The 24,233-nt window shown below is 38.7% G+C and overlaps 1 protein-coding gene across 12 annotated transcripts in view; it reads left to right on the forward strand.

Moving 5' to 3' along the window:
• znf512b (zinc finger protein 512B) overlaps positions 1-24,233 on the forward strand; it is a 74,795-nt gene that overhangs the window by 36,675 nt on the left and 13,887 nt on the right. For all 12 annotated transcript variants that reach the window (XM_069883833.1, XM_069883835.1, XM_069883834.1 and 9 more), the window contains exons 5-14: positions 3,221-3,435; positions 6,309-6,380; positions 7,520-7,648; positions 9,462-9,586; positions 14,598-14,690; positions 15,230-15,328; positions 16,702-16,869; positions 18,081-18,275; positions 20,699-20,800; positions 22,311-22,373. In XM_069883833.1, coding sequence (XP_069739934.1) covers positions 3,221-3,435; positions 6,309-6,380; positions 7,520-7,648; positions 9,462-9,586; positions 14,598-14,690; positions 15,230-15,328; positions 16,702-16,869; positions 18,081-18,275; positions 20,699-20,800; positions 22,311-22,373 — 1,261 coding nt within the window. The remainder of the gene's footprint in view (positions 1-3,220; positions 3,436-6,308; positions 6,381-7,519; positions 7,649-9,461; positions 9,587-14,597; positions 14,691-15,229; positions 15,329-16,701; positions 16,870-18,080; positions 18,276-20,698; positions 20,801-22,310; positions 22,374-24,233) is intronic.

Genomic DNA, 24,233 nt, shown 5'->3' on the forward strand with positions numbered 1-24,233 from the left:
ACTTGCATTTTGGCTTGTATGGAATAACTGATATATTAAAATAGCCATTTGGAAACAAAATACAAGGAAAAATTTAGTCGTCGTAAAACACATTGGAATAAAAAACTGGAATAGAATTTCAATTATAGTTTTCCAGCACTGAATAGGATATAACATTAATCAACAGAAGAGAGAGTGATATTGAATGAATTAATCGAAAGCTAACATGCATCATGTCCCTTCAGCATGTCAGGTCTCTCACTCCATTTGGAAAAATTTTTTAGTATATTTTGAGGCCATCTACTGTTTTGCAACACCTCCATATTTGTGTCCCCCCACCCTCCACACACACACACACACACACACACACACACACACACACACACACACACACACACACACACACACACACACACACACACACACACACACACACACACACACACACACACACACACCTTTGCTTCTGGTTGGACCAAAGACTCGACAAGTCACCCTCCTCCTCCTGGCACAACTCATCCTCACACTAAATAACTTCTCCTTCAACTCATCTCACTTTCTCAAATCAAAGGAGTAGCCAAGGGTACCCTCATGGGTCCCAGCTACACCTGCCTGTTTGTGGGGTAATCCATGCTGCAAGCCTACAGGCAAGAACCCCCAACTCCTCCATTGGTATATAGATGACTACATCGGGGCTGCCTCATGCACCAGCAATGAGCTTGTCAACTTCATCCACTTCGTATCCAACTTCAACCCCAATCTTAAACTCACCTGGCCTGATAACACTCTTCCTTTCCTGGATCTCTTTGTCTCCATCTCAGGAGACCAGCTTTCCACTGATATATACTACAAGCCCTCCAACTCCCACAACTACCTGGACTACACTTCCTCACACCCTTCTCCCTGCAAGGATTCCATCCCCTTCTCTCAATTTCATTGTCTTTGCCACATCTGCTCCCAAGATGAGGTCTTCCAGTCCAGAGCTTCTGAAATGTCTGCCTTCTTCCATAAACATGGTTTCCCCTCCATCACCATCAACTCAGTCCTCACCTGCATCTTCTCCATTTCCTGCTCATCTGCCCTGGCCCCCTCTGCCCCTCAATGCAACAACAAAGATAGATTCCCCTTCATTCTCACCTCCCACCCCACCAGCCTCCGCATCCGGAATTTCTGGCACTTACTATAGGATCCCACCACCAGACACATTTTTTCCTCTCAACCTTCTGTAGGGACTGCTCCCTCTGTGATTCCCTCATGCACTCATCCCTCCCCACCCATCACACCCCCGTCACCTTCCCCAGTGCCCGCAGATGGTGCAACACTTGTGCCCACACTTCCTTCCTCACCACGCTTTGGGGCCCCAAAACAGGCCTTGCACATGCAGCACCACTTCACTTGTACGCCTGGAGGACTTATCTACTGTATCCGGTGCACCCTTTGTGGCGTTCTCTAGGAGAGACCTGTCACAGGCTGGGAGATCGCTTCGTCAGCACCTCCTCTCCATCCACAAATACAGACTTCCCAGTGGCCAACCATCTCAATTCTGGGTCACACTCCTGCACCCACATGTCTGTCCATGGCCTTATGTACTGTCCCACCCTGACCACCTGCAGAATGGAGGAACAACACCTTATTTTCTGGCTGGGTACTCTCCAGCCAAATGGCATGAACTTCACTGCTTTCCGTTAAACCTGCTCACCTTTTCTTTCCCCTCCCTCTTTCCTGTCCTTCCAGTTCTTTCACCCACACAGCCCTGCCTTCCCCCTCCCTCCTTTCTCCACCTATCATCTCCTGTCTTTGCCACCTCCCTTTACTCTTTTGTTTGGATGCTTACTGGCATTTTTTCATATTTTGATGAAGGGCTCAAGCCCAAAACATCAGTTATATATCTTTCCCTTTGCCACATAAAGGACACTGTTTGACCTGCTGAGTTTGTGTTTTACTTCAACCACGGAGTCTACAGATTTTTTTGATTTGCTTCCATATTTGTTTTCTGCTGCTGACCGGCCTTGCAGTTGCTTTGGTCCTTTCCTACTCCTCTCCCTCTTTTGTTTCCAGAACCTCTTCGATACTCTACACACAAATGTATGGCCAAATACTGTTCCAACTCTATCTTCAAATTTGCTTAAGACACCACATTCACATCACATAATGAGATGGAATGTCTAGTGGCATGGTGCCAAGATTACAACCCCTCTCTCAGTGTAATTAAGATAAAAGAGAGATGATCATAAACTTGAGGAAAAGGTGTTGAAACTACATCACTGTCCACATCATTATGGCTGAAATACAGATAATAGGTATCTTGGGAGTAAACATTTCTAATGATCTGGCTTGGACCAACCATATTGATACGACAGTCTCTCATACTGCCCTTGCTTTATTCTAACTGATCATTTCCCTTTGTAGCTCTACTCCAAAAATGTACTCTTGCCCTTATGACTTCATAACAGTGAATGTTAGAGTTAACATGTTGGACTGCTTGGGAAAGAACCCTTCTCATTGTACCATGATGACAAATACCCTTAAACATATCAATTGTGACCGACTCTTGCCCATTATGGGTACTGTAAAATCCTTCTCCCCTCCTCTCCACCATCTTCCTCTATCTTGCTTTCCTCTTGTTTGGTTTCCTTTTGTCATCTTCCCACTCAATTTCTTCCCCCATTTCAAATATATTGAATAATATTTATACCCCGTTCATCCTTTCCCTCCTTTTCCTTTAATTACTTCTATGTTCCTTCTGGCATGCCATTTATTTTCCTCTTGTTTCTCAAGTCATCAGGTCAAGCTTATTGTAGAATTACAACCCTGCGAAACAGCGTCCTTCAGTCCTTGGTGCAAAATACACAGACACACAACACAGCCTGACGTAATACACATACAGACCAACAGTATATATGCATGTTTCTCCCGCCACCTTCCCTATTCTTTAGGATCACTAATACTTCACTTGGTCTTAATGCTTCTTGGGGGCCTGTGCTCCTTCCCCAGCCTATTTATTCAGATCCCTGCCTATGTTTTGCTCATACTTTGAGGAAGGGCTCAGGCCCGAAACATTGGTTCTATATCTCTTTACCTCCTATGGATGCAGCGTGACCTGCTGAGTTCCTCCAGCATCTTGATGTTTTTATTACAATTAATATCTTACTTCTGTTAAGAATGTCCAAATGTTATTAATACTCTTAATGTTTTTGCAAACAAATAGAGTAAAAGATTAATGTTTTACCTATTTTTCTAGAGTTACTGAAAATGCAGAAACATCACCGAAAAAGTGTAAGAAGCAGAAGAAGGAATTAAATAGGCACTCTGAGAATGGCGAATGCACAATGCAAAACAGCGAGAACAATTTAACAAAAACTACAAAAGTTCAAGAAACTCTGACATCCAATGAAGTGAGCAAAAACAAGAAACAGATAGCCTTTCCTGAAGAAGACCCTGAGCGAACAAAACACAGTAAGCCTACAAGATCGTTGCCTTTCATAAAACTTCCAGTATACAGAATAGAAATGATTGTCTATTTAATGCTCCACTCAAATACCATGCATGGCCTGCCATTCGATAAGATCATGGCTGATCAAAATGTGGACTCCATTTACCTGCTCAGTCTCCATTACTCGAATTCCCGAATTCTTCAAAAACCCATCTATCTGTGTATTAATCTTATCCAATGAGGGAGTCTCTATTGCATCTTTGGGCAGCGAAATCCACAGACAGGGAAAAGGAGTTCCTCCTTATCTTTGTCTTAAATCTACTTCCCTGAATCTCGAGGCTTTGTTCCCTAATTCTAGTCTCACCCACCAGTGGAAACAACTTCTCTGCTTCTATCTCCTCTATTTCTTTCAGAATTTTATATGTCTCTATACAATCAACTCTCATCCTTCTAAACTCCAATGAATATAATCTCGCGCTACTTAGTCTCTCCTCAAAATAACCTCGTTATTACAGGAATTAACCTGCCAACCACCTCCAAAGCCAGTATATTCTTTCTTGAGTAAGGAGACCAGAACTGCATGCAGCCATCCAGGTGCAGCCTCACCAGTATCCTGTTCTGTTGCAAGAGGACCTCCTATTCTTAAATTCAATCCCTCTGGCAATGGCCAACATTCTATTTGCCTTCTTGAATGCCTCCTGCATCTGCATGTTAACCTTTAGCAATTCATGAACAAGCACTCGGCACAGGTGCATGTCCATAATTTTTCACAATTTAAATAATAGTTTGCAGAGATAAGAATGAAGCCGTAGAGGGGTTTGAAAAGAGGGACGATCATTTTAGAATGGAGGAATTGGTGGCAATATAGGTTTGAAAGCACAGGGATGATGGGTGGACAGGACAGTGAGAAGGAAAATTAAGGCACAGTGACAGAGTTTTGGAATGCCGTCACCTCTATGAAGGGTAGAGGGAGGGTAGCTGAGATTGCACTTACTCGAGATGGCAGAGGTCGACAGCATCGAGTCCACGCTGCTGAAGATCCAGCTGCGCTGGATGGGTCACGTCTCCAGAATGGAGGACCATCGCCTTCCCAAGATCGTGTTATATGGCGAGCTCTCCACTGGCCACCGTGACAGAGGTGCACCAAAGAAAAGGTACAAGGACGGCCTAAAGAAATCTCTTGGTGCCTGCCCCATTGACCACCGCCAGTGGGCTGATAACGCCTCAAACCGTGCATCTTGGCGCCTCACAGTTTGGCGGGCAGCAACCTCCTTTGAAGAAGACCGCAGAGCCCACCTCACCGACAAAAGGCAAAGGAGGAAAAACCCAACACCCAACCCCAACCAACCAATTTTCCCCTGCAACCTCTGCCTGTCCCGCATCGGACTTGTCAGCCACAAACGAGCCTGCAGCTGACGTGGACATTTACCCCCTCCATAAATCTTCGTCCGTGAAGCCAAGCCAAAGAAGAAAAAAGAGTAACATGCAGGTAGATTTACCTGAGGATTTTAGCAGCAAAGTAAATGTTAGTGAGGTTGAGGGTACTTTAATTAAAGTTTACTTAATTTTAAAAAAATTCTTTCCATTTGCTTGGTATATTTTCTGAATGTGGCGTTTCATGTTCCGGACCTGGGACACTCCTTATAAAGAAACTGTTGTTCTACTTTGGACTTTGAAACCATCATATCTGTATTGTTTCAGTCTTTTTCTGAGTTATTTCATATAAAGTTCTAAAGTAATTTCAGCACCGATAAGTTTATGCAACAGTGCCCCCTAGTAGTGACATTTTCAGTTGTCAGTGGGGCATTCTGTTGACATTAAGTCAGCCTTTGGGACTTTCTATGAATGTATATGCTTCTGCTGTTGACCAAGTGGAGTTAAAAGTTTTCTTGAAATAAATGTACTTATTTTGGATTAACTCTGTATTTAATTAACGATTAGTCTCAAATTAGCCCACCTCACTGACAAAAGACAAAGGAGGAAAAACCCAACACCCAACCCCAACCCACCAATTTTCCCTTGCAACCGCTGCCTGTCCCGCATCGGACTTGTCAGCCACCAACGAGCCTGCAGCTGACGTGGACATTTACCCCTCCATAAATCTTTGTCCGTGAAGACAAGCCAAAGAAGTATCAAATTGTAGGGAAAATATTGATAAAGCTCACTAATAACTCCTTCAAAACTTATACTTTCTTACTTTATTAGATTGATGAATTTTACTTTGCAAGTATTTGTGGTTTGTAACACAGTCAAGTTAAATTCAATAAATCTGAGTAAACTTAACAAACTAAATAGACTGGCACTGGGTTGCTGACTGTACTTTGCCATTTATTTTTCCTCGACAGTTCTCTGATTCTGGACTTCTGTGAAGTGTGACCTTCTTTTCCAAAGCAGACAGCCTCAGTTCCCTCGGTCTTTTGTTCACTAAGTTAAAAAAGCTCAGCAGCTTAAATTCAGATGTTATTCCAAAGATTTCTGGCGAATGTCCTCAAATTAATAGAACCAGCCTGACAATATGAAAACTTATGTCTCGGGGCAATGTAATTAACTTTGGTTATCAAATTAATTGCTATAGTCAATAAGAAGTAATGTTCCACAAAATTAATCCAAAGCTGAGAGTCCACAGAATCATTGATAATGTTATTGCCAAATGTATATCAACTTTAATTTTTTTTAACTTTTCTCTTAGTTAAAAAAGAGTAATGTTTTTACTTAGTAAAGCCAGCCAGAAATACACTTTCATATTAATTTTGTCTCTAATTACTTCACAGTTACTTCCAAGTGAAAGCATTTTGGGCATTATTTCAAAAACATGAGTTTGAACACTCCATAGGCCAAATATATAGTATTATTTAAAATAGGTCACTGATACTTTGTAATCATTTGTTTGAGCTAGGAAGGAAACAAAGAACACCCAAGAAGTTTACGGGGGAACAGCCATCGATATCTGGAACTTTTGGATTGAAAGGTAAGCCAACAGTTTAAGCTTATTATCAACTGACTAAACATATCAGCATTTCTCCAAGCTATGGTGCACATGCATACACATACCATACACAGTATGTAATATATTTACTTAAACATATAATTTAAAATAAATATATATAAATACTTTACTCAGTTATGGGATATTGTTTCAATCTCACAGCCTGCAGGAAGAAATTATTTCCTGACCTGGTGGTCCTGATTTTGATGCTCTTGTACCTCTCTCTTGACGGTAGTGGGTCAAAGATACTGTGTGCTGGATGGAAAGGGTCTTATATAATTTTTGAACCCTATTTAAGTAACACTTCCAGTAAATGTCGTCCATAGAGGAATCGGAGACTCCACTCATCTTATCGGCCATTTTGATGATCCTCTTTATTAATTTTCAGTCTGATGCTTCGTGTAGTAGCTGGAAAACAATGATGCAACCAGAAATTCTCAATTGTGCTTCTGTAAAAAGTTGTCAAGACAGGGGCTGGTAGCCTTGCCTTCCTCAACCTCGCTAAGAAGTGCTGCACCTTACTGACTAATGAGAGGTGTTGGCTGTGGGTAACTTGAAAACATTTGAGATGATCTGGATGACTGATGTTAAGATTTGAAAATTATGTAAGATAAATGGTAATGATGGAGATTTTTCATCCTCAATGAGAACAAAGACTAATAAAGATTTGATTTGTTTGGAGGTGAACTATTCCCCATTTTAATATTTTGGATCAAAAATTTCTCAATTGACCTTTTCCTTAATTTTTTTTTATTTTGAAAACAGTTTTATTTTAACCTTCTTTTCATCAGGTGAGATTCCCTTTTTGCTTCATTGATTTCTCCATTACTTTGTGATGTGGTACGTCCACTGACATGGCAGAAGAGATTTATTTTCCTCCGTGGATAAGTGTGTATATGATAACCTTGATTAGAGGTTATAAGTTCTTTGAAATAAATTGTTTTGAGTTTCATATCAGTTCAGGACTCCACAAAATATGTTCCAAACAGTTTAACAAAATGTCTACATTCATTTTTTAGTAGAACCTGAAAAATAGCAAGGGACTCATTAAATATTGTATGAAGATAATTTTCTGAAATAGTTTCATTAAACTCTGGATTTATTATTTTTTTTGAACAAAGGACTTTCAAAACAAGATGACAAAGGAAGGGGTAGAGGCAAGAAGAAAACTAAGACCTCGTGCACTGAAGAATTGCAAAGGAAACCTTTGGGAGTTCACATAAAAAAAGAACCCGTCACATATTTACCAGGTAAGACTAGGATGGTTATTTCAAATTCTTAATGAATCTTAAAGATTCTATCACCAATGTGTATATGTACAGATGGTAGTGTAGGATGACTGTGATTGGCTGAGAGTGTAGCCACACCTACTGGCAGGTCTTAAAGGATTGCTCCAAGCCAGACCAGGTCATTCTGGACTGGTCGACCTACTTGTGATATGCTCCAGTCTTTTAGTTAATAAAAGCCTTGGTTTGGATCAACAAGTCTTTGGTTCTTTCGACACACATTACAATAAGGTATTCGAAATGGATTGAGGCACATTGTTAAATTGAAATATAAAATTATTTCTAAATGTTATAATATCCACAAATGGTATCCAATGAATAATTGATATTAATACCCAGCAAAATAATTAAATGTAATTTAAAGCCTTCCATATTGTGAATATTCTTTTAATTATTTCACTGCAGGCAAAGATGACAGCATGCTGAATTTTTTAAATCTAAACATAACCCACTCGTAAAATAATATAAAAATATATAATAGCAGAAACTATTAAGGCTGAATTGTCTTAAAATCTGTCTGATTTTCTCTACTTCCAAGGTCAGAGTTTTTTATTCAATTTTTCAATTTATTCAATTTGTGAGGCAAGGAGCATATATCCAGCATTTGTTATCCATCCTTAATTACCCTTGAAAAGCTGGTGGTTTCTTTCTGGAGTTAGTTCAAGTCATGAAAGTGCCCCCTAAATCTTGTTACAATGAGCCTTTACCTAAAATAATCACTAGAATCCAAAATTTGGGAATAATCTAAGAACTAAATATTCACATACCCTGCGCACCTTCTCTGGAGGTGTAGATGTATCCATACCCTCATTTGTTTGGAAAGCTACTCAGACTGTATCAGCCAAGTAACTTGCTGGGAGAAAATGATACTGTCCCATTTTGGAGAGCAATATAGTGCAAGCAGTTTTTTTTATTGATGTTGCTCTCTGAGTAAGAAATGGTTAATGTTGCATGTTTTCAGCATTTATGTTGAAGAACTGATATAACATATTATGAGATCTGGAGTTAAGTTCAAGACCACAGTCTGAAGCAGGCTTGGAATATTTCAATGCCGTTTTCTGATCCGTAAAGAAATTCATCCATTCCCAGACTATAGATTTGAATTGAAATACATTTTCTGCTTGAAAAGGGAGATAAAATGTTGCTATTGGGGAGATACGACAGCAGCAAGCTAAGTTCCTTAAGACTTCCTAAATGAGATTCACCCCAGCGCTCTTGTTACTGGCATGCATGGGTCTGAAATCATGACCACTGCATGGGAAACAGATTAAAATTACATCACTATGGCATCATCGGAACTGTGTCTATATTTTTAAAGAATAATGCCAAAATATTTCAGTGGTTTGTTCACCTGGTCAAATGAATTGATTAAAGGGAGCTAATTAATTTAAAAGTCAGGAAGCAGATTGCATTTTAGCCACCCAAGTTCTGAGTTTAAAAAGCCATCACTTCCCAATTTTCTGGTATCGGGCACTATTATTTTAAGAGGGTCATGAATACAAATCGGATAACTGAAAAGTTGTTTTAACTTGTAATGTGTGGTACTAACTCTCATAGAGGTCATTTAAGTAACAAGCTTTAAATTCTTCAAAATAGTGTTTCTGATGTAAACTGTATGTTTAATCCTTGATTAAATTGTAAATGTATAATTAATTAAATTCAGCCTAACTGTACAAGTGTTCTGCTAAGTAAAATCAAATGAGTTTTGTACAAGCAAGCAAGGCTAAACAGGTCATTCAAGTGGCTTTTAATGTTATCCTCATACTGCTGTTTACAGGAAGCCAGGAAGAAAAGTGGCATCAGGAAATTGCGGAGAAAGGAGTGGTTATATGCCCTAACTGTGTGACTGTGCACCGAAAGACTGTGGCAGGTTTGAAGAAACACCTAGAAATATGCAAAGAGGTAATGCGAGATGTAATTCTGATCATAATTAATAAAAAATGTACACACAATGTCTAATTTTTAGATGAGCTGTAAATCAAAAACATTAGAATTGTACCAATTCTAAGATAGATGTTACATTCTCAAACGTTGCTGTCGTCAGTGCACTTCAGGCACCTAATGTTCTCCGTGGTGTAAATAGATAAAGTTACCTCACAAATCTCCTTTTAATTATCCCCCTTTAACCTATATCCTTTAGCATTTGACATTTCTATCCCGGGAGAAAAAAAAACTCCTGCCGTATTTATTACCTTATCCATGCTTCTCGTATTTTTTTTAAATCTACCTCAACTTCCATTGCTTCACTGAGTATAATGCAAGGTTATTCAATCTCTCCTGAGACTTCTGCGCCTTCTCGTAAGCCTCAACATCCTTCCCACAGAAGTCCGCCTGAAGGCGAAAGACTCTTTCCAGCTGCAACATTGTACCTTTAATGCTGAGATGGAGTTTTTGATGTTCACAGACATAACCTGATAAGGAAGTCAGACAAGAGAATAAAAGTGAGAGGATAATGAATAATGCTGCAAGATGCTAGAGGCGCTCTTCCAGCAGGCACTTTTTACTGTCCCCCTTGTTAGGCTACGCATTTACAGGGCAAAAATGAGCTTTGAAGAAGCAAAGAAAAATATACTCTTTTTCAATCTGGCCTACCAATATTCTAGAACATAGAATACTTCAGCATAGTACAGGCTCCTCAGCCCTCGATATTGTGCTGACCTATGTATTCCTACCAAAAAAATTAAACCATTCCTGTCTCGTAACCCTCTATTTTTCTTTCATCTATGTGCCCGTCCAAGGATCTCTTAAATGCCCCTATTGTTCCAGCCTCCACTTCCACCCCTTGTGAGGCATTCCAGGCATCCACAATTCCAGACACTGACTGTCTTACCTTACCTATGCCTTTCAAAATCTTAAGCCCCTTTCACAGTTGCCAGTGATCCCAGGAATCAAACGCCAATCGACTTTTAAAGTGGCAAGTGTGAAAGCAAAATCAGCTCAACCCCAGTGGCAGATGATGTCATCTCACACCGGGGATTGATGGCCTCAACCCCTAGTACAATCTTCGGCGTCTGCAGACACCGGTGTTGAGATCAGGTGTGAGAAATGGGCAATCACTTCTCTCTTTTGCATGCCGTGTCATGCAGGCACTTCCAATTAAAGGTAGAACAGACCAAACACCGGGGATAGACTCTTGCAAGTGTGAAAGCGTTCAGCGTCCCAGTTAGCAGTGGTCCAGTGTGAAATGCCAAACCCCCATTCCTATCCTGGGACACTGAACAGCCGATTTAGTGGGACGCAAGTCCGAAAGGGGCTTTATGGACCACTATTAAATCACCTCTCATCGTTCTTCACTCCAACGCAAAAGAAAAGAACACATTGGTGGAACCCATATCATGAGGTGCTTAGGCAATTCCTGCCAGTGGTAAATCTGTCTGCCTGGCAGCAGGCAAAAAGAAATTTCATGTAATATTTCTATAATAATAGTTTTATTACTATAATAATAAATTGAATCGAATCTTAAAATAACTTTGCTGGGCTCAATTTAGTAGAAGTGCTTCCATCAATATCCATCCTAACTATTTTTAAAAAATTCTGTGTTAAAAAAGAGGATGCCTATGACATTTGATGTAACTGTAATTAGATGAACCTCTTTGAATTGAAGTGGCCCTTGACTTAGCTTCTAATTCCCTGAAAAATTCTGTGTTATGATGACAGAGAATACATATTACAGGTCCCCTCTGGCCCTAGTTGTATCATTCCCCAGTAGCGGGTGATTTTTGATCCTGCGCTAGATCCCTGGTTTTCTTTCCTCTGACTGTTTAAGGTGCTCCTCCACAGAAGCAGTTCTTATGATATGACGTGAAGGTGCCTCAACCTTATGGCAAGTGGAGTTTCTCTCTTTTGCTTTCTTTCAATAGGCAATAATGAGGTAGGGAAAATGGAGCAGGAGATCATGAAACTAGAAGCCCGTTCACGAGTAATCTGGAGATGAATTAACCCTTGAAGGACACAAAGCTTTCATTCAAATATCGATGGATTGGTACTCCCTCATGACCTGCATTTGAATATATTCATTTTAGATTGGTTCCTATCGATCTGACCCGAGCATTTTTGGGCATCTTATCCAGAACAACGTGGGTATGTGTACCTGTACCAGGTTAAGAACACCGGATTGATATCAGTTTCTTGTGGCACACAGGAACAAGCTCTGCCCCCAAGGATCCAGACCTAATAGCAGGCTTGCTTTAAATATGTGATCACTTCTTGCAGACTTCAAAGGCTAGGAACTGTTTCTGAATTTTAGTCTCTATTGTTAAATGAACAAACATGGCAATACCTCACATACAGTGAATGAATGAACCATTGTCAGTCAATTAAAACTTGCTAGAAAATTCTATATCTGAAATGACACCCCATGCATTACATCAAGTTGAGATTCTGAATTGAGCTTTTCACCCTGAATCTTTGATATTATGATGAATGTGGTGCAAACAACTGCAACTTAAAGCACAATCTGCTATTAATTATTGACAAATTGTCACCTGGAAGGCAATCAGTGAGGATTGGTAAGAACATCTCCTCCACAATCTCCATCCATACTGGAGCACTACAGGGCTATTTATTTAGTCCCCTGCAGTACTCATTTTACACCTATCGCTGTGAGGCTGAGTTCAACACCACTTACAAATTTGTTAATGATACCACAGAAGTGATCTGCTTGAAAAGGGGGTCATGAGTCAGTATGCAGGAAGGAAATTGAAAATGTGTTTGAATGGTGCTCTAACAACAACCTCCATTCAATGTCACCAAAACCAAATAAATGATTGTAGATTTAAGAAGGAAAAACCAGGGGTGGTATAATCCAGTGACCAGTGGGAGATCGATGCTGGAGATGGTGAGCAAATTTAAATTTATGGGAGTCAATATTTTGGAGGGCCCAACATACTAATGTGATCCGTGAGGAAAACACATCAGCACCTCTACTTCCTCAGGAATTTTGTGAAGGACCAGTATGACATTAGAAACCTTGACAAATTTCTACATATGTGCTGACTGGCTGCATCATGGTCTGGTATGGGGGCAACAATACCTCTGAGCAGAAAAAGTGGACACAGCCCAGTAAATCACAGGCAAAACTCTCCCCACCATCTCCAGGAAACATTGCTGTTGGAGAGCAGCAGCAATCGTCAAGGATCCACACCACCCAGGACATGCTTTGTTCTCGATGCTGCCATCAGGAAAGAGGTATAGATGCCACAAGAGGCAGGAACAGTTGTTACCCCTCCATCATCAGATACCTAAACAATGTTAGACTCAATCAGAACCTCATTTAAGGACCCTTACTTTGCACATGAATATTTATTGTTTTTATGTACTGCAAAGTCAATTTGTTTACATTTATTTCTTTGTTTACATTTCTCTCTTTTGTACACGTATCTTTTTTCTTGAGTACAGTTTAGTTACTGATAAATATAAATTCTGCCTGGTCCACAGAAAAAAGAACCTCAGGCTTCTATGTGATATCATGTATGTACCCTAACAATAAATTTGTACTTTGAACTTTGAATCTCTGAACTGAACAACTGATACAGTTTCTCGAGACTTTGTCTTTCTTTTACATTTTAAAGCAGAGCCAAAATATAATATATAATTCAAAACAAATATTCCAATTCCTTATTTAATTGTATATTTTCTAAACTGACCAGCTTTGAATATTATCTTCAATTGAATTACTAAATTTAATAACATTAGGAGATTGGCTTAAAAGCGAGTCATTTTAGGTAATTTTAAAAGAATTTAAAGATGGTGATCCATTGAATATTTTTCCCACATAACGTTCTGTTGTTAGATTCTTAATATTTTTTCCATTCCTTCCCACTTTAACTTTGCAATAAAATGCAATGCCCTGAGTCTCATTTTTTGGTCCTTCTGTCAAGAGCTTGTATGAATTTCACTGATGTATAATTTCTGGAGGGCTCAGGCTGAAATGACGGTAATATATCTTTATATTCTCTGGATGCCATGGGACTGGCTGAGTTCCTCCACAATCTCTCTTTTGACTACAATCACAGCATCTGTGGACTTATGTATTTCACCGCATTTCCATAGTAAACCTGGATAATAAGTGTTGTTTACTTCATTTTGGAATCATTACTGTTGTTCCCACTGATCACCTCACCTTATGTCCATGCTCATGCAGATATAATTATAGCATTAAATCAGAGAATGTTACATCATGTAAACAGTTCATCTGTGGTTTGAATTAAGCCATTTCTCTACATAAACTTTTGATATGATCATCAATTCATACATGCTCCACCAATTTTCATCTTTTCAGATTACTATCTGATTTCCAGATTTATCAAAGCAACCGTAAGCATGAAGACACTTTTCTTTATCTCCTCCTCAGTTCTTTATTCTGTTGAAACATTAATCACCCATCTCTTGTTAAACTGAGCAGTAAAGTGATCTAAAGTGGAAATTTTACTCACCATTGTAGTTTTGCTAAACAATCAGGGGATCTTCCAAGATGTTATTTACGCTTATTTTTAAGATATATCTTAAAATAGTAGTTTAGTGTTTTTTTCCACTTTTTAATGTAACATAGGTTACAATATCATCTGTATTATTCTGTAAGGTTTATTAATTTTCTGTTTTATTCTCATGTTCCTATGTAACATCTATACCATGAAACTAATAAAGGTATTGAAAGAGATGCTTGTGAAGGTTTATTGTTATAATGAATGTTGAATAAATTTTAAAATCATTTATTTATTTTAAAAGTTTGGTATTTTAAAATATGCATTTATACTTTTATTTATGGAAAAGCAAACTCTTTAAGATTACTAATTTAAAATGTTACTATGTATAATTTTTGAAAAAAATATTCAAAGAAAGATTACTTGCTAAGATTGTGCTATTATGTAGTATTATCGGCTGGGAAAAGTTGAATTTATTCTATTTCTTTCAGCTACAGGATGCGTTGAAATGCCAACATTGCAGCAAGCAGTTTAAATCTAAAGCTGGTTTGAAATATCACATGATGGCAGAGCACCACAATAAGGTAAGTCAATAGTATCTGTATTTGTACTGATCAAGAATGACAGACTGGGTTAATTTTGTAAGTGTTGGGTTAATTTATTAAGTGCTGACTGCTGGAAATTGGGGTCACCAATGTAGTGAAGTATTCTATTCTGAGCTACTATTAGACGTCAATGTACATGTAATCAAGTTAACGTATACGCGGGGTATTCACTGAGGAGTTTAGTGCAAGACTGACACTTCCAGGCTTGCATGCTGGGCTTATACACATCACTGCTTTTGTCACATGGACAGGAAGTGACATCATCAGTGGTGTCATCAGCCCAGATTTTTTAAAAAACCTGTGTTGGATGCAGGTCAATTTTTCAAATTTTCCACAGCACGTCTGCCATTTTGGGAGCCGGTTCGCTTGCTGGTAAGTGGGCCACCACAATAGTTTATTTGGGTTCTCACTATGCAACATCCGCTTTAAACCAGCCGAGTCCCTGTTATTAAAGAAAGTTGCTAATGGTATCTTATGAACCTGCTATGAAGCAAGATTTCTCGTCGTATGTCTTCCAGCCTGTGATGAACGCAGAGAAGTTACTGGATGAACAGCAGGAACGTGAAAGACTCCGATGTGTCCTTAAACAAATGGGAAAACTAAAGTGTCCTAATGAGGTTAAATTTATTCTGAATTATTAATAATGGAAGGTTAATGCTGAATTTACTTCTCAACATGTTTTTGAATTGTTATTAGGGTTAATTTTAATACTGCACATTCTTTATTTTCTCAAACCACATGGCAACAATCATAAAATCAATAGCAGAGGTATAGCTCTGGGTATAGTCCTTCATCAAATAATGTGGCTTTCTCTCTACCACCATCAAATTGGCCCTCACCCACATATACTCCATTACCTGTACATCTACTCTGGCCCCCTCCATCCCCACATGCAATAAGGACAGGATTCCCTTTGTTCTCATCAGCCTCCATGTCCAAATACCCTCCTGTGCCATTTCCGCCACTATTATGAAATCCCACCATTAGACACATATTCTCCTCTCTTCTTTCTGCTTTTCATAGGGACCGCTCTCTCCATGACTCCCTTGTCCACTCCTCCCTCCCCACCAATCGTTCCCTTGGCACCTACCCGTACTGAAGGAGATGCTCCCCTTGCACCCACATGTCCCTCCTCACCACCATTCTGGGCCACAAAAAGTCCTTCCAAGCGAAGCAACATTTTACTTGTGAATCTGTGGGAGTCATCTACTGTTGTGGTCTTTTCTACAATGGAGAGACTGGGCGCAGATTGGGAGATTGCTTTGTGGTGTACCTCAGCTCTGTCCGCTGCAGTGACCACCCATTTCAGTTTCCCATTCCATTCCCTTGATGTACATGTCTGTCCATGGTCTCATGCACTGTCAGACTGAGGTTACCCACAAATTGGATGAACAACACCTCATCTTCCATCTGAGCACCCTCCAACTGGATGACATTAACATTGACTTCTCTAGTTTCCATTAAACAACCCTTTTCCCCACCCCCAAATTATCCCCATCACCTTTCTGCCAAGCTCTGTCTCTCTCTTTTTCTTTTCCCTCTTTCCTTTCGTAGAGCCAAAATCAATTCTCACCTCTCCTCTCTTCATATCCAATTAATACCTTTTGTTGGTCTGGACTTCCAAACCCATCCCCTGACAGCCTTGAGTTTTATTCTGACACCTTCCTGTTCTTTGCTTATACTTTGAGGAAGGGCTGAGAGCTGAAATGTTGGTAATAAGTCTTTATCTCCTATGGACACTGTGAGACTGGCTGGGTTCCTCCAGCATTTCTGTGCATTTTTATTGCAATCACAGATTCTGCAGACATTCATATTTCATCCCATAAAACTCGTCGCATTTACACTTTAAGATTTAAGACGATCATAATTGAGTAGTTTCTGGTTTAAACCAATTATGAAAGAATGCTGTGTGTCAGAATGGTCAGAAAAAGTTGGATATACCCCCATCTCTTGAGTTAGAACATTGTATTTACAAATATTCCCTTCCTAGGGTTGCACAACTACATTCACCAGTTTAATGGGCTACCAGTACCATCTAAAAAGATGTGGGAAAGAGCCTGAAGATATTGAAAAAGCCATTTTCATTTGTGAACACTGCAAGAAAGAATATAAGTCAAAAGCTGGTCATGACCATCATGTAAAATCAGAACATACGATGGTAAGATTTCGTGACTTTAGAGAGTGAATGATTTTAAATGTGGCATTCCTCTCAAGCCATTTTCAGGCAATATTCAAACTGTGTATATATCTTTAAATGCACATGCTCCCTCCTGCCCTCCCCTCCAATCAAACCATATGCACATGTACAATTCTTTGTTTTATACATGTCATTGGAGATGATTTTGGTTGACATTACAAGCTCACTGCATGAAGGAAGAATAACTTTCTTTTGCATAATTTGGTTAATTAAGCACTGAAATGCAGGGAAAAATACTAGCCAAGGTGTGCATTAGATAGTACCCTGTAAACTAATGACAAAATACTCTGTTTAAGTGATGTATTGAGTTCTGGGAAATCCTTTATAAGCAATGCCTTGGCTTAATATCGCAATAGAAAATGTCATCACCAGAAGTGTTGCACTTCCTCCAGGATAGGTTGTGGCCTTAAATAGGACATGAAATTCAACGTTTTCCTCAAGTAAGAAAGAGCCCTGTCATTTTTTATAAAAGAAAATATCATGGACATCTAACTCAACTTTCCACTGCTGAATGTAAGATTTCCTTGATACTTGCCGTGGAATTTTTTTTTTAATGGTAATGCTTTTTCTTTACAGCTTTTGTTGCACAATGCAGTTGAAATATTAATCTTACAGCAGAATCTTTAATGTGATTTTTCCCCTCTTTGCTCCATGTACTTTTTTCAAAGTCAGATATTTGTAGGTTCAGTGATAGCGACAGTAATTGAACATATAATGCAATACTAACCAGGATATTGAATTTTTTAGTGTTCCTTACTAACATTTTTTGGAAAAGCATTTATTTTGTTACTTATCTTTGCAGTGATCACTCTGATACATAAACATATTCTTCAAGACAAAATTTCTTGATGCACTTAAGGGATCGTAATTTACAATAAACTCTAACTGTTACGATATTAAGTTCAATTTTCATGATCATCTGTTAGTTGATTCTACTTCAAGTAATATACTTTATAAATTCTTCCATGCTTTAAAGCTTGATGGCAAATATTTAAGTGTACATAAAAGGACGATGTTTTATGAGTATAATATTGGTAGTCGGATCTCATTTCACAGAAAGACCACATCTGTAGAAACTGTATGAACGAATGGATGGATTGTAAAAGGAGCAATTTGTGTTTTTTAAGGCAATTACATTAATGATACCTATTGTATCCCAACAAAATGTTCAGGCACCTGAAGATTCTGATCAGAAATCGGTTGATGAAGAGTTAGAGAACTCATTTGAGAAAACACCAAGTGGGCGCATTCGCCGAAGATCTGCACAAGTCGCTGTTTTCCATCTCCAGGAAATTGCAGAAGATGAATTATCAAAACTTTGGACTAGAAGAAGAAATAAAGATGATTTAGTCCCAGATATTAAGAGAGTAAGAGCACATTTGTTTAAGTTAAAGTGACATGAGGAACAAGAATCCAATTTTGATTTTATAAAAAAAACTTAAATTTTTATTAGGTCTATTTTTCTTAAATTACCACGTGATATGGAAACCCAATAGTGCTTGCATGGATGTGGAGGGCAAGGTTACTTCCTTTCCAAAGTGTGGGGGAAAATTCTGGAAAAAATATTTGTCTTTGGTCCACTGCCTAAAGTCATAATTCTAGCTGAATTCCTGCTGCATTGTATGGCAAATTTCTTGCAAGATAATGATTCTGTTAGCGTAATTCCAATTGTACCATAAAAGGTGGTATGGTTAGTGAGGCAGTTAGCACAACACTGTTACAGCGCCAGCAACAAGGGTTCGAACCCAGAACCGTCTGTATGGATTTTGAACGTTCACCCCATGTCTGTGTAGGTTTCCACCGGGTGCTACGGTTTCCTCGCACTGTTCAAAACGTACCGGGCGAGTAGGTCAGTAGGATGTAATTAGATGGCATGGGCTCATGGGCCAAAAGGGTCTTTTACTGTGATATATGTTTAATATTTTTTAATTTAAAATGTAAATATTTAAAGTAGAAACAAGATCTTGGAATATTAATGATAAGGTAGTATAAGCACTTGCCTCCAAGTCCTTGCCCCACACAGTGCCTAAAGCTGAAAAGCCACAAGGCTCCGTGTTCATCTTTGCTTGTGAAGGGATGGGCCATGGATGGATGGAGTATTAGCACCATGTTCCTAAATCCCTTTTAATTCCCAAGTAATTGTCCCGTCATCCCCTGATCAATAATCATCTCTTTCAAAAATTCCTATTCGAGTCTTTCCAATCAGGTTTCCATGCCTCCCGCAGTATCAAAATGATCCAAACTGAGTCACAAATAGTGTTCTTTGCTAGATGTCTTATCCCTTTCCATCTTCCTTGAACTCTCAATGTACCTGACCATGGCATCACCTTGGAGAGATTGCCTCGACAGACCTTCACTTTTAGTCTATCCATTCATAACAAGGGCACTTTCTTCAATTATCCTTTCTCATTCCCAGATGATTCCTGCGGAATTCATAACATAACATAACATAACAATTACAGCACGAAACGGGCCATTAGGCCCTTCTAGTCTGCACCGAACCAAACACCCCTTTCTAGTCCCACCTCCCTGCACAATGCCCATAACCCTCCATCTTCTTCTCATCCATATACCTGTCCAACCTTTTCTTAAATAATACAATTGACTCCGCCGCCACTATTTCTCCCGGAAGCTCATTCCACACGGCTACCACTCTCTGAGTAAAGAAGTTCCCCCTCATGTTACCTCTAAACCTCTGCCCCTTAATTCTTAACTCATGTCCTCTTGTTTTAATCTTTCCTCCTCTTAACGGAAATAGTCTATCCACATCCACTCTGTCTATCCCTTTCATAATCTTAAATACTTCTATCAAATCCCCTCTCAACCTTCTACGCTCCAAAGAATAAAGGCCTAATCTGTCCAATCTCTCCCTATACTCTAGATGCTTAAACCCAGGTAACATTCTGGTAAACCTTCTCTGCACTCTCTCCACTCTGCTTATATCCTTCCTATAATTAGGCGACCAGAACTGCACACAGAACTCCAAATTAGGCCGCACCAACGTCTTATACAATCTCAACATCACCTCCCAACTCCTATATTCCATGCAATGATTGATAAAGGCCAGCATACTAAAAGCCTTCTTCACCACCCTATTCACGTGAGTTTCTACCTTCAGGGAACGATGTACCGTTACTCCTAAATCTTTCTGCTCTTCTGTATTCCTCAATGCTCTACCATTTACCACGTATGTCCTATTCTGATTCTTCTTACCAAAATGAAGCACCTCACACTTATCAGCATTAAATTCCATCTGCCATTTTTCAGCCCACTTTTCTAAGCAGCCCAAATCCCTCTGCAATCCTTGAAAACCTTCTTCATTATTCCATGAAAAATCTTCTACCACTTGGCTCTCAGTGAACACGAGGCCACCATATGTGCTTTATACTCAGAAGGAACCACATTGAAAATTATCCATGCCAATGTGTTTTTGCTACAAATGAACAAGTAATTTGATTCAAAACAGTGCTGGATTGTGTAATAATCAGTATTTTAAAAACTAAGTATTTATTTTAGAAATCTGCTCTGTCAAGACCTGGAGTACTACATAAATTTTATTTCTCTTCTGTAGAAAAAAGTAATATCAAACATGTGGAGAAAAGGAGTTGTGGTCAGATATACCAAGTGATTGTAACAACTCTTTTGACATTAACCTCAGTGGACGTACACTTATTATCACAAAAATTGTAATCACAAAGCTACGCAATTTACGGCAAAAGTCATAGGAGTGTTATTGTTTTGACTGAGAAAGCTGTCATATAAACTGTTCTTTTTTTTATTATTGTTGCAGCTTAAGTACACTCGCCCTGGGTTCCCAACATTCAATCCCACACAACTGGAAAGTTGGAAAAATGAGGTCAAAGAAAATGGTCAGATCTGCTGCCCAAATAATGTAAGTAAAGGCAACATTAGTTTTATTTCCATCACTAGTGTTGTTTTATATATATTATAGTTTTCATTTCCTTCCTGATTGTCCAATGCGATTTTCAAGTTCATCTAGTCCTCTATTTTCACAAAACAACTGACTACCCAACTTTCAATCTTAACTCCTATGTTTATTGATTCTGTTGCTATTTTCCCCTAGACATTCACTTTTAAAACTGCTGTCACAAACCCTCTCCTTTATAACCAGTGCCTGATGTCCAAACTTCCTTTTAATTCCCAAGTAATTGTCCCATCATCCCCTGATCAATAATCATCTCTTTCAAAAATTCCTATTCGAGTCTTTCCAATCAGGTTTCCATGCCTCCCGCAGTATCAAAATGATCCAAACTGAGTCACAAATAGTGTTCTTTGCTAGATGTCTTATCCCTTTCCATCTTCCTTGAACTCTCAATGTACCTGACATCACCTTGGAGAGATTGCCTTGACAGACCTTCATTTTTTGTCTAGCCATTCATAACAAGGGCACTTTCTTCAATTATCCTTTCTCATTCCCAGATGATTCCCGTGGAATTCCATGAGGAATCTTCTACCACTTGGCTCTCAGTGAACACGAGGCCACCATATGTGCTTTATACTCAGAAGGAACCACATTGAAAATTATCCATGCCAATGTGTTTTTACTACAAATGAACAAGTAGTTTGAATCATACTGTGTATGTCAGTGACTTCACCAAAATTTCTATTGACTATTTCATTAATTTTATTTCTCTAAACCACTTTGTTTTGATCCTAAGTCTTGGATAAGATGAGATACAGTCAAATAATGTGAAACTTGAAATTAATACTTTTAGTCTAATGTACAAAGTTTGCAAACTCATCAAGTCAAGTCAAGTTTATTGCCATCTGGTTGCACAAGTACAACCCAACGAAACAGTGTTCTCTGGTCCTCGATGTAAAACACACAGATACACAACCAGATGCAACACGCATATAGACAAACACTATATATGTAGGACAAGTATTCATACATATGTGTATGTGTGTATGTATGTGTGTGTATCTCTATAAAATGTGCGTGCGTGCGTGCACGCGCACAATAGGCAAGTTACTGGACTTCTGTCTTGAGGATTGGACTATGGATTAAATCACATTATGGCAGCTGAAGGATTTAATTTGTCACATTGAGAAAAGTGACCATGAATTACTGAACTGTTACGAAGGTTCAGTCATCTTGTTGATATCTTCGGTGAAATAAATTTGGTTCCCTTTCAGATGCTGTTTAGTGAGGCTGATGGTCATTCAGTTTTCTTTAGGAACAGTTTGGACATTCACACCTGATCTCTAAATGGTCTGTTTGGTTCACTTTGAACACACTTCAGAGCAGATCACTGAGAAAGTAGTTCCTACGCTAATACTCTTTTTTTTTTAAACTACTTATTCAGCATCGCTCTTTTCTGCCCAACTCATTGCAGTTGCCATGAATGACAAGGAATTTTACCTGCACATTCTTTTTTCAGCATTGCGAAGCAATTTACTCAAGTTTTTCTGGACTAAAAGCTCATCTAGCAACATGTACAAAGGTCAGTTGGAAATGTAATTCAATGGCTCACATGCAATCAAGTTGGGTGAACTGGTTCACTTGGCTCTGTACCATACATTGCAATCAAGTACCGGAATATCAGTGGTGAAAATAATGAAATCTTCCCAAAGGGTTAAAGTACTGCCTAATTGCAAACCTATCACAAATTTAAGTACGTGGTTCTTGGGAATTAAGAGCAAGAATGTGCAACATTCTTTCACTTAAATTTGAGGAAAAAATATGTTCATTGGAGCTTGAGAGATGTCATTTGTTCAACATAGATAAATCTTCCACTACTTTTATTTCCTGCAAAAATTGGACCTGAAAAATATCAGCAAATCAAACCCAATTTTATATCTTCTCATTAATTTCAGAATGTTCAGAATGGCTTTTCACCAAATGCCCTTGGCAGACGAACATTGAAAGTATTTTGTAAGATTTACCAATATTTCACCACAAAGACTAATTAGCCTTTGTTTCCTGATATCCTGATTCCTGTTAATCTGACATTAACAGAGAAAGCTGTTCATTGCTGTCCTGTTGTCAAGTTTGCAATTTTTGACTCAAGTGGGTAATCCTAAAATAAATTGAATACAAAATTATTATTTAAAAACAACATACGGAGGCTGTTAATTGAATCATTAAAAATGTAAATAATGGAAATCTAAAATAAAATAGAAACACTGAAGATAGTGTTTGTGTTAACAAAAATAGAGTTAATGTTTCAGATTGATCTTTCATCTTTTTGAGTTTTGTTTTGCTTATTTGGCCATCGTTCGATGGGCCGAATGGCCTAATTCTCCTCTATTTTAGGGCCTTATCTCTTTCACATTCTAGACTCCAGCTGAGTATTGTAGGTGTATGTCCATTGTTGTAAGTTCACGGTGGAGTTCACTAGTGTCACTCTCTAGGCATCCAATAGGTGGCATGGAAGTCTAAACAAGCGGAGATTTTAATCATGTGAAAACACCAAAATGCTGCAGGAATTTGGCAGGTCTCGCAGTGTCCATAGGAGGTAAAGGTAACTCACGTGATATAGAAGAGCTCATGCTCAGTTATATATCTTTACCTCCTATGGATGCTGCGAGACCTGCTGAGTTCCTCCAGCATTTCTGACTTTTTTCACTACAGTTACAGCGTCTGCAGACTTTTGTGCTTCACTCTGGTTCTGGTTAGGTGTTAAGTTCCTGTTGACCAACCAAGTTGTATTTAACTGTTAAGTTGCTTAATGCGTATGTTGTTTAGGCAAACTGGCATTCATCCGTCTGTCACGTGGGCAATCTTTTCCAATCTATTTATCATGTTGAGTGATTAATACATATTACACAATCTGTTTATTTTGAAATTCTAGTGATTTTGCAGTTTTTAACTATTAACTGAGGTAGTTCTGTGAATGCTTGTAAGCCCTCAAGGAGAAGAATTACAATTGGAAACAGAATAAATGTAAATTGATGCAAAGGGTAAATGCACTCATTATCACTTTTGCCGATAACTTTTTTCTGCCATTCTCTTGTTCTGCTGCAATAACTTCAACAAAAGTTTCTAAACAGGATAAATGAAATGGGGTGTGGTGGAATGTGGAAAAAAAATTCTGAGTGCACAGTGGTTTTCAACCTTTTTCTTTCCACTCACATGCCACCTTAAGTAATCCCTATATCAAAGGTGCTCTGTGATTAGTAAGGGATTGTTTAAAGTGGTTATGTGAGTGTGGGGAAAAAGGTTGAGAATCACTGCTCTAGACGCTGAAATATTTTACTTAAGAAGAATTGCCATTGGCCCATTTCCTTTGGAGTTATGAAACAGTGCACATAACGAGTCAATGAGGTACAATTAAAACACTCATTTACAAACTTATTCTTCC

This window comes from Narcine bancroftii, chromosome 6 (assembly GCF_036971445.1).
Source record: "Narcine bancroftii isolate sNarBan1 chromosome 6, sNarBan1.hap1, whole genome shotgun sequence".
NCBI classification, from domain to species: Eukaryota; Metazoa; Chordata; class Chondrichthyes; order Torpediniformes; family Narcinidae; genus Narcine; species Narcine bancroftii.